The sequence below is a fragment of the Triticum urartu genome, chromosome 3 (genome assembly GCF_003073215.2).
Source record: "Triticum urartu cultivar G1812 chromosome 3, Tu2.1, whole genome shotgun sequence".
In the NCBI taxonomy this organism is placed as follows: domain Eukaryota; kingdom Viridiplantae; phylum Streptophyta; class Magnoliopsida; order Poales; family Poaceae; genus Triticum; species Triticum urartu.
In genome coordinates this window covers 537,409,129-537,419,900 of record NC_053024.1, presented here as the reverse complement: position 1 = coordinate 537,419,900, position 10,772 = coordinate 537,409,129, and the positions used below count along the sequence as shown (strand labels likewise).

Sequence of the window (10,772 nt, the reverse complement as noted above, 5' to 3'; positions counted from 1 at the left end):
AAAAAGTTTAACAAGAGTGTCATAGATGACTTTAATCTCTTTAAAATCCTCCATCCACACAACATTACCGAGTTGTATGCGCATCTATATCAAAGGTTAGTGTTTCAGGACTAGCCAAACTTAACATTGACAATTGTCGAAGCAAAGCATGTCAAACAAACACTAAGATAGGTAAAAATTATTTGTGCAAACAAAATCATAATCCACGGCAATACCAAACATTACCTTAGTTGCTTCACTCAGTTAGGTGATTGATATATTGTGTTTGCTGCATTTGCACTCAAGTCCTCTTTGCTTTCACTTTGATGTCATATTGAATTGCCAACACATTCAAAAGTCTTAACTTATGATAGCCAGGGTCACGTGTTACACTCCAAAACAAGCACATATTCATCTAGGTGAAGTGTGAACAAATAAGCAAATTTTAAAGTAGTATTTTTGAAATGTTCCCTACACATGTCTGGCCTTGGTTGATGAGCCACTTGCATAAATTGTACTTGTCTCTGTGCTAAAATAAGAGTTATATGAACTCCATCCTTGTGGAGGCCACACAAACGTTGGTTTCTTAGGAGGCACGGCCGGCGGTAACTTTAACTTGGTGATAACCTGCACCACTTCTAGCATGCTTGGCCGGTTCGACGGGTTTGGGTTGGTGCATGCCAAGCCAAGCAGCATTAGGCGTTTGGCATCATCATCGTCGAACCCCGCAATGGCAAGCACGGGATCCATGGCATCGAGCAACTTTCCCTCCCAATGGAAACGCCATATCCAGTCCGTTATGTGACCTTCAGACGGGACATCCCTGTCGAGCGCCCGTCTACCGGTCACGATCTCGAGGACGACGACACCGAACGCGTAGATGTCAGTCTCCCTCGTAGCTCTGTAGCTACAGGCATACTCCGGCGCTATGTAGCCTTGTGTCCCGGCTAGGCCGGTCACGGAGTTACGGTCGAGAGGGACCGTGCAGGCAATGCCGAAGTCACCCAGGCGGGCACCAAAGGTGGAATCGAGCATGATGTTGCTCGCCTTGATGTCACGATGAAGAACCGCGGGCTCATACTCATGATGTACGTAGTGCAAGCCGGTGGCTATATCCCTCACGATGGCATAGCGGGTGTCCCATAGGAGAATTGGTGTTTTTAGATGGAAGAGATGTTGGTCCAAGCTGCCATTGGGCATGAGCTCAAAGATGAGGAGGGGCTCCCCTCCATGGTAAGACCAACCTGCAATATTAAGTTGTTACAAAGTGAACCCTTAAAAAAAGAGTTGCTACAAAGTGAAGCAAACTGGTTATTTGTAAATATGCATAGTGATTAGGGCTGCAAATTTGAAACCTTTAGGGTACTTCAGACCTTTCTTAGTTAAATTAAATAAACTAAATTGTCAAAAACACATATTTCTGCAAATTTAGGTGTTTTTAATAAAGAGGGTCCCAGGATACCCTAAAGGTTTCAAATATGAATCCTGTCATGTTATGGTACATTCATCAAATAGAGGAAGTTCTAATTTCAGGCTAGCAAGAAAAAATCTTCAACCCCAGTTCTTTTTTCCGGAGAGGAGCGCACAATCATATACTATTGATTATTCAATGATGATATGCAAAACTCAGCATCAGTACTGAACAAATTGACTTACAACAGAAAGATGATAGAAAACCTGATACTCCCTCCTTTCCACAATGTAATGCGCCCGCATTTCCCGAGATCAAAGTTTGATCATAAATTTAACCAACGAGACCGACCGTGGAGGCAACAGAAATTATACTACTGAATTTGATTTTTACTCCCGCCGCAGTCGGTCTCGTTGGTTAAATGTATGATCAAACTTAGATCTCGAAAAGCGTGGACATACTAGATTATGGAATGGAGGAAGTACCATTCAACGTGAACCTACCACAAACCCTACAATAACGACTGGACAACGAAAAAATGATACTCCTAGGTTTGGCTACCGAAATCCAAAGAATTACCGAGATGGGGCGAGAAATGCAGTTACCGCAGATACCAGAAAATACCAAACAAATATGCTCAAAAAATCTAAACTAAATTTGAATTCAATTTTTATTGAGGTAGGCATTTATTTGTATTAAACTCATATTGTTTCCAAACTCGCTACCAACGCAGTGGCAGTCCTCCGCACGTGTCCTTAATGTTTTGAGCATGTGAGTTCAATCCCCCGACTGGCCTTTAACCTTTTACTCCCTCCGTTCCTAAATATTTGTCTTTCTAGACATTTCAAATGGCCTGCAACATACGGATGTATGTACAGGGTCGGGCCCAGGACGAAAATGTCCCGGTGTCCCATGTAGTATTGCTTTTATTCGAGGAAGAAAAAAATGGGGCGGACTCTCTCAGCAGCTATAGTGGGTAATTTTTCATCGGGGATAGATGATATTTGGATGTTTTTGCTGAATTTCACAACGGTTACCACATTGTAGTGCCGAGGTCCAAGGCTCCCTACAGCAATTGCGGCGCTATCATAAAGATTTAGCAGACAATTTACAATCATACTTGTAGTACATGATTTGCATAAAAATAACACTCAACAGTTTAAAATGGTCAGTAGTAAAAATGCTTGCCAAAATAGCAGAATGAAGTGTTTAACTAGAAATACTAGTTGATTATATACGTAGAAAAATTCAAATTAAGGAAACAAAGATGATTGGTAAATTGGAAAATCACCATGATAACCTGAAAAATCACAGTAATCCAATTCTCAAGTAGATGTGAATCACAATAAAAGTTTGGAATATCATAGTAATCCAATTATCAAACAGATGGGAAACACTCCTCAAATTTGGATAAGTACCGTAACCTAATTCTCAATTGTAAGACCTTTGTGGTTCAAAACCCTAGCCGAGGTTTGGACTTCAAAAGGATGAGGGAGTTACCTTCCCTTAATATTTTCTCCACCAAGGAAAAAGTCGGCGTGCCGCCATGCCATGGTGAGCCATGGGTTGTCCTATAGGACAAGGACGAGGCCATAAGGTTTCACGGGAGAGGAGGCGAGAAAGCAGAAGGCAATATGCGCAGATACACACAAAGCGGATCAATTGATCAGATTTTCTTTAGGTCGATCGATCAGATGGGCTGGATATGGGCTTCTCCTAGTGTCCAACGACAAATTTTACCAGTGTCACACGCCTACATGGGCTATAAATATAACGTAATCAGACCAATTACCCGGTGTCCTGTGACACCGGTAGCTCCTACGTAGGTTCGCCCCTGTGTATGTAGACATATTTTAGAGTGTAGATTCACTCATTTTGTTTTGTATATAGTTACTTATTGAAATCTCTAAAAACACAAATATTTGGAAACGAAGGGAGTACATACTTACCATTTATCACTACACCATTTTACTGCTTATTACTCTGAGAGTTTCCGTATTATTTAACTATACGTGCATTCAACAGATTCAAGAAAATAAAAAAAATGGTTTTTCTACATATTTTCCTTGTGTGGTAGCCAAAAGCACATCCGTGTTTTTCGTCCGGTGCACAATACCTTCCCTAGACAAAGCCATTCAAGAAGGAAAATATATATAAATAAGAGCATCCTCAACAAGCGTGTGAAATATCCTACGCGCTGGATAAACCGCCAATTTGACGTGTGAGAGGCTGCGCTGATTAAAAGCCACACGCGGATGCCCGCCAACTGCCATGCTTTCCCTCCTGCCGCGCCTTCTTCCTCGCCTCTTCTGGCGCCCCGCCGCCGCGCCTTCTCCTCCATCTCTTCCAGTGCCCCGCCATACCGCCACACCCCCGGAGCAGCTCAGTGGCTCGACGCGTTTACATCGTCGGACTACACCATCGAGGAGGAAGGAGTAGTTTGATTTAGCATCGCTTTATCTATTTTTATTTAGCATAGTATGAACTGGCTTGTGATTTGGGAAACTATGCTATGAATTTGAACTATGTATTATTTCATATTTTTCGTATGTGTTGTTTCCAAGCACCGGCTAGTCGCATGCAGGATTTTTCCGCGTCTAACGAAGCGCTATAGCGGCGTGCTAAATTTTGCAGTGCTTAGTAAAGCAATCACCCTCCTACATGTGCAAAAATGCTATTTCGACACTGTAAATATTTTTTAACGCGCCGCGCTATCATGCATCTGTTGGAGATGTTCTAAACAAATGTTAAAGTGTGCACGTGGCTACGTACCGATGAGAGGGACGATGTTCTTGTGGCGCAGACGGTTGATGACGCTGACCTCCTCCAGGAAGTCGTCGAAGCGGCGGTCGTCGTTTCGCGTGAACTTCTTGACGGCCACCTCCATTTCTGGACGACCCGTCTCTGGTGCTGCAGGAAGCCTGCATCTGTACACGGAGCCAAAGGTTCCCGATCCCAACTTCATTGTGCCGTCGAAGTTCTTCGTGGCCTTCTTAATGTCGGAGAAGTCGATCCGGCATGGCATCCCCGGGAGTCGTTGCATGGACTTGGCCAGCTGCTCCAGGTCCTTCTTCCACCTCCTGTACCTGGAGTTGTAGTAAAAACCGACGGCGGCGACCACGGCAGCCGTGGAAGCCACAGATCCTAGAACGGCGAGCAGTATCACCAGCCATGACTTCTTATTATCATCCTTCTCGGCGGCCGGCGAGAACCTCTCCACCGTTAGATCCCAGCCGCGGACGCCGGAGAGGACATAGGCCACCCTGGAGGCCGAGAAGCCGACGAACGCGGACTGGTTGGTGCGACCCGTCAAGTTGACGGCCGAGTCGCCGACGAGCTGCTCGCGGGGCTTAGTCCGGCCGGTGGGGGCGACGAAGACTCCGAGGCGGGACAGCACGGCATGGTAGTCGATCCACACGGTCACCATCGGCGTCGCGCCGCTGGGCGTGACGGTGACGTTGAGGCCCACGCGTGGAGACTCCGGGGCGTACGACTTCACCGTGCCAACCTCGACGGTGGCAAAGCGGTTGCTGCCGCGCTCCGTGGGGTCGCCGGGGCCCGAGACGAACGTCGTCACGCTGATAAACTTTCCCTTATACGTCGGGAACCTGTCGAGGAGGACGACGAACGCCACAGGGGAGGTCCCGTCCATGGTGAAGCTTGTGTTGAAGGATGCCTGGCGGGGAGGTCCCTGCCGGCCATCACCGCCGCGCCAGAGCTCGACTGTCCGCGAGAGGACCACGAACCCGGCGGACTCGTTCACCGCGGAGAGAGTCGGGTGGTCGATGCCGAACAGGGTTGGACCTGATACTACCTGTGACTGGTTGGTGACGACCGTCAAGCCGTCGGCCGTGGTACTGTTGATGGTGGCGAAGCTATAGGCCACGACGTCGTCCCGCGCCGCCCCGGAGGAGATCATCGTAAAGAAGAGCAACAGGAGAGCTCCTAGAAGAAGGTTATGATATCCCGGACCCAACATCTTACTGCTCGCCTGTTCTTAGAAATGGAATTGGGCTGTGGATTAATCATAATGAAAAGTACGGATGTGGGGTTTTATAGATGAGATTGAGACCTATCTGCATGGTTAGTCAAGAACCTAGGATTGGCTCCAAAGTAGATGAAACGGTCCGCACTGTTTTTTTTTTTCAAAACAGAAACGGTCTGCACATGATACTTGCCTCACTAACTTTTGTTCATTCCTGTATTTTATTCCAAATAAAAATTTATGAACACATCACAAAGTTTACACATGGGGATATACCATTGGATTGCTTATATCAGTAAAAAATGTCCGAGTCAAAATTTGCATTCATACCGTAGAGTTGACTGCAGGGGTTGAGAGGAACAACTGAATTGAGGAATTGAGGTTATTTATGTCAGTGGTTCGGTTGAACCATAAGGATATATACATAAACTAGATGATCTTCAACTTTTCATTGTCAGAACATTGTCGAGGTCATTGTCAGATTAATCCAACATCGAATCCTTCATGACCTTGGAAAAAGTCCAAGCTCAGCTATTTCGTGCTAGACGCAGATTCTGTAAGTCTAACTAGCTTGGAGGCAAAGGATGCTATATTAAAAATGGTGAACATTAACAAGCTCTTCAGCTTTTGCAATGTCTACTCTTTGGTGAAGTCGTTGTCACACCTAGTAGTAAGGACAACGCTGAATCCGTCATGGCCGTAAAAAATGATTAATCCCAGCAATTTTGTGCCGTAGGGAAGTTCCCAAAGCCTAGCTTCCACCACAATGCCTATTCAGCACTGGGTATTGCATATAAAAAACTCAACTGCACAAAAAACTTTTTGATTCATAGGGTAGGGAAATCATAGGAATAGAAAAGTCATAGGAAATGAGATGACATGCATCTCAAATCCTATGAGTAGGAATAGGAAAGAAGATGTCCTTTGATTCACTTCATAGGATTTTTTCCATTGAGTCTAGGCTAATGTTTATTTTCCTATGAAATGTGGAGGATAGGAAGAATTCCTCCATAGGAATAGGATTCCATTCCTACAAACCAAAGGGCTCTAAAGGAATTTTTCCTGCAAAAATCTTATCCTATGAAATTCCTACAAAAATCCTCCAAACCAAAGGAGGCCTTACTATGCACGTTACTACTCCCTCCATTCATAAATATAAGATGTATTGGATATTTCAGTATAGACTACATACAGATTGAAATGAGTGAACAAGCACACTAAGACATATCTCTATACGTCGGATTCTAAAATAAGTTGGCACATCTTATAGTATTTGTGAACGATGGGAGCAATTGCTAATATTGGATATTGCAAACATTCAGTTAGGTGTCGTCTAGTAGCAATATAAAATAGTTATCTCATCTACATGATCCACATGGGATATGCACAATGCAACCATCATGTAGGCTCACACATATGAGGTTCCTACAAACTATTAGTCGCAAAAGGCAGCAGTAGGTTCATCGAACTTCAGTATGAACAATCAACTCTACAGCCACTACAAAAGGTCAGAGATCACCATGCTAAGACAATTGACACATAAGCAGTCATGCACTTTAGGATCTTTCCCAGGAAACGGTAAACCAATTAAGTGAACAACTTGCACCATAGTAACCACCATGTAAGTTCAGATAAATAAGGTGGTCAAACTGGATACATACTAAGGCAATTTATTGGCCTGGTAACTACTGATCACCATACCAACTTGGAAGCAGCTGGAATAGCAATAACATCTTCACTTCAGCGATTCAGTCCTGAGGGAAGAGCCATGCTGCAAGACACATCTCATCACAACGTTTCCAGGAGATCATTGGGTGAGGGGAAGAGACCTTGCCGTCTCTCATGTTATAGGCACTGCAAAAGGTGTTCTCATCATAGCCGTATTTCACACGATTCACTTCGTCATCATCCAAGAAAAAGATGCGATCACCCGGCAACCCATACTGAGACACAGAGACAGCCCTGGAGCACCTTCTCCCAAGAAACAGCACCTGGTCATCCCCCACAGTTGTCACCTTCACCCACCGTGAATGCTCAAAGTCAGCCTCGAATACCTCAAACTCATTCCCGAAAGAAAAATCTCCGTCTTCAAGTTCAGGAACCCAAATCTTCCTGCATACCATCAGCAATTTACCGCGTGATTCAACCAGGTAGAGCTTCTTGCCGGGTGCATTGTCACCTTCGGACGCAACTGTCTGCCAGGGATCACCCTTGATGACCTGTCCAACTCGAGAAACCTGTGGATCCCCGGTGCATTGGTCCTGGCTGATGTTCACCACAAAGAGGTTCTCATCATTGGCAATGGCGTAGAGCTTGCCCTGGTAGAACGCCATGTCTTCATAAAGCCTACACCTGTCGTACGCGCGTACTGACCACGACGAGGCCCCCGGCTGGCACATTAGAATCTGACTGGGGCCTCCTGGATGGCATATTGGAAGGTGACAGGGCCTTCCAACACCGACCAGAGCAGCAACAAGGTTGGGAGAGCACAATATTATCTTGCTCATGCGCAGCTTCCCTTCCATGTCCTCTATATGCATCCATGTGGTGTAAGGGTCGGGGGAGCGCTCCCCGTCTTCCCATTTTGTCCATTTCTGGACTGCGTTTGGAGGACGCAGCCGGACGCGCGAGAGAGGAGGGAGCCTGACGGTTGCCCTGGCGAACGGGTCATGCAGGAAGCACTCGTCGTCGCGCGGGAAGACGAGCCAGCTGCCGCAGACGCCCTGGTACCCGGCGAAGCCGAATCCCGGGAAGCGGAAGGGCTTGGCGTAGGGGAGGCTGTAGAAGGTGCCGTCCGGGAGCGCGAGCAGCGGCAGCGGCGGGTGCAGGCGGAGGAACTGCTGCGCGACGTCGCGCCACTGCGGGCACACGGCGGCGAAGCGGGCGCGGTCGGCATAGGCGGGGAGGAGGCGGAGCACCAGGCTTGCCAGGTCCAGCGGGATGGCCGACCACGACGGCGGCGGCGAGCGCGGCTGCGTCTCCGCCATCGTTCCTGCGAGAATACTCAGTGGGTGAGATCCTGGTTCATCGCAACCGACCAAGCACACGAAGCGTCGAGCACTTGGCGTGCACGGTTCAGCGGATGGGGTACCACCATTCCACCACCGGAGTTTCGAGGAGAGGGGTGAGGAAGAGGCGCATACCGGATCTCAGAGGCGGGTACCAGATGTCATAGGCTGGTGGCGGAGTGGGCGTCGATCGCGCCGGCGAGGAAGCTAATCGTACCGCCGCCGCCGCCGCCGCTGCTGTGTGGAAGTTAAGGTAGGGTCTGCTCTGCCTTTTTTTTTTGTAGTGGAACGCAAGGTCTGCTCTGCCGGCCGGGCCGTGTGGTGTCACCAAAGTGTAAGGCCATTTTCGTGAAATGGGCCGCGGCCTGGTCTGGTCCAGGGCGCTCCCGGGTCCCGGCGAGACGCTGCTGCATGCATGCAGCTCCGGCCTCGCCTCGACCTCCGGGCTCCGCGGGATCCACTAATTCCTCGCTTCCAATGCATGGCGTCCTGCTCCTACATGTCCCCGACCTTCCCTCTCCTCTCGTTCCTTCCTCCCCCTGTTTCTCTCCCTCCGACTCTCCTGTCTGTCCTGCACAGCGCGCCGGGCGTCCTGCTCCCGTCGGCCGGTCGGCATTATTGATGCGGTGGTGGTCGTGTGATGAGGAAGCTGTGCCCGAACCATGACCGCGACGACTCCCTGGACACCGTGCTGGAGGTGCCCATCCCCGATGAGATGCTCGCCAACGCCCCCGGCGCCGACAAGCGCCGGGGGGGCGGTGCCAACATGCGCGCCTGGCTCAAGACCCAGGCGTTCGATCGCGCCACCGCCGACGGGCCCGCCGCCGCCGCCGCCAACGCCGAGCTCCAGCTCTTCCTCAACGTCGTCGGCTCGCCGCTCATCCCCTGCCCCGTCCCCCACGACCGCGCCTTCAGCCGCTCCATCCGGGACTCCTCCATCGTAAGCCATGCATGCATGCTCCGTGCACGCCACAGCAACAGCAGCACACACGGTTGAATTCATTCCTGACGCGCGTAGCGTACGTGTGTTTGGTTGTGTGGATGCATGAATGAAGCAAGCGTCGACGGCCAAGTACATCATGCATCAGTACATCGCCGCCACGGGCGGGCAGGCGGCGCTGCAGGGCGTGCAGAGCATGTACGCCGTCGGGAAGGTGAAGATGTGCGCGTCCGAGTTCCACCTCGGCGACCAGACAGTCACCGCCGCCCAGGGACGCGCCGAGGTCGGCGGCTTCGTGCTCTGGCAGAAGTGCCCCGAGGTCTGGTACTTCGAGCTCATCATGGCCGGTCACAAGATGAGCGCCGGCAGCGACGGCAAGGTCGCCTGGCGCCAGTCCGCCGCCGAGAACTCCCACGCCTCCCGCGGCCCGCCCCGCCCCCTCCGCCGGTCCCTCCAGGCACGCCCACGTATCCTACCAATTGTACGATGTATTCCACCAGATGCATCGATCAATTCGAGACCTTCTTGACGCATGCATGCATGGCCTGCAGGGTCTGGACCCGCGGTCGATCGCCAACCTCTTCTCCGACGCGGTATGCATCGGCGAGAAGGTCATCAACGGCGAGGAATGCTTCATCCTGAAGCTGGAGGCGAGCGCCGCGACACTGCGGGCGCGGAGCGCGGCTGCGTTCGACATCATCCACCACACGGTGTGGGGATACTTCAGCCAGCGCACTGGCCTGCTCATCCAGCTCGAGGATAATCACCTGCTCCGCATGAAGTCGGGCAAGGGCGCGCGACGCAGTGAGAACATCTTTTGGGAGACCAGCATGGAGTCCGTCATCAACAACTACCGCCACATCGACGGCGTCAACATCGCGCACGGCGGGAAAACCGCCGTCACGCTCTTCCGCTACGGCGAGGGCTCCGTCAACCACAAGAGGAAGCTGGAGGAGACGTGGACGGTGGAGGAGGCCGACTTCAACGTGAAAGGCCTCACCTCCGACTACTTCCTGCCGCCGTCAGACCTCAAGAAGGAGGGCGACGACCAGCCCGGCGGATGACCGGACACCGCGAATAATCAAGTGCTCGCGGTAGTGCTAATTTGAAACAAACAACGTTAATCCAAGGACATCGAAATCCATTAATTCCAGGCTAATCTTTTCTGTAGACGTGGCCATAGCTGTATGTGTGTTGATTCTTCTTTCAACCAATCGCAAGTACACGCCATGATCCAGGAATAGAATTACTTAAAGTTTCTTCTCTCTTCTATGGGAAAGCATGGCTATGAAGTAGCATTACATAAATTGAAGTTGTTGTCAGAACCCTAATCCTAAGTCACACCGATCTAGCATGTAACACTTCATATCACTTTGCGGCCTCACGCATGGTATTTTCACGGGTGTCACCTTACTTGGACCGGGACCGTTTGCGCCTTTTGGCTCACGT

The 10,772-nt window shown here is 49.9% G+C and overlaps 3 protein-coding genes across 3 annotated transcripts; 1 reads left to right on the top strand and 2 right to left on the bottom strand.

Moving 5' to 3' along the window:
• Nucleotides 1–450: 450 nt before the first annotated feature.
• LOC125548642 (probable L-type lectin-domain containing receptor kinase S.5) lies at nucleotides 451–5,370 on the bottom strand. The gene is made up of 2 exons (XM_048712205.1): nucleotides 4,163–5,370; nucleotides 451–1,223 (listed from the first exon to the last, which is right to left on the bottom strand). The coding sequence occupies exons 1-2, from the start codon at nucleotides 5,367–5,369 to the stop codon at nucleotides 451–453; spliced, it is 1,980 nt and encodes a 659-aa protein (XP_048568162.1). The 5' UTR covers nucleotide 5,370.
• Nucleotides 5,371–6,907: 1,537 nt separating this feature from the next.
• On the bottom strand, nucleotides 6,908–8,679 carry LOC125548641. The gene is made up of 2 exons (XM_048712204.1): nucleotides 8,519–8,679; nucleotides 6,908–8,367 (listed from the first exon to the last, which is right to left on the bottom strand). The coding sequence occupies exon 2, from the start codon at nucleotides 8,360–8,362 to the stop codon at nucleotides 7,124–7,126; it is 1,239 nt and encodes a 412-aa protein (XP_048568161.1). The 5' UTR covers nucleotides 8,363–8,367; nucleotides 8,519–8,679; the 3' UTR covers nucleotides 6,908–7,123.
• Nucleotides 8,680–9,023: 344 nt separating this feature from the next.
• On the top strand, nucleotides 9,024–10,427 carry LOC125548640. The gene is made up of 3 exons (XM_048712202.1): nucleotides 9,024–9,323; nucleotides 9,439–9,780; nucleotides 9,875–10,427. The coding sequence occupies exons 1-3, from the start codon at nucleotides 9,024–9,026 to the stop codon at nucleotides 10,385–10,387; spliced, it is 1,155 nt and encodes a 384-aa protein (XP_048568159.1). The 3' UTR covers nucleotides 10,388–10,427.
• Nucleotides 10,428–10,772: the final 345 nt, after the last annotated feature.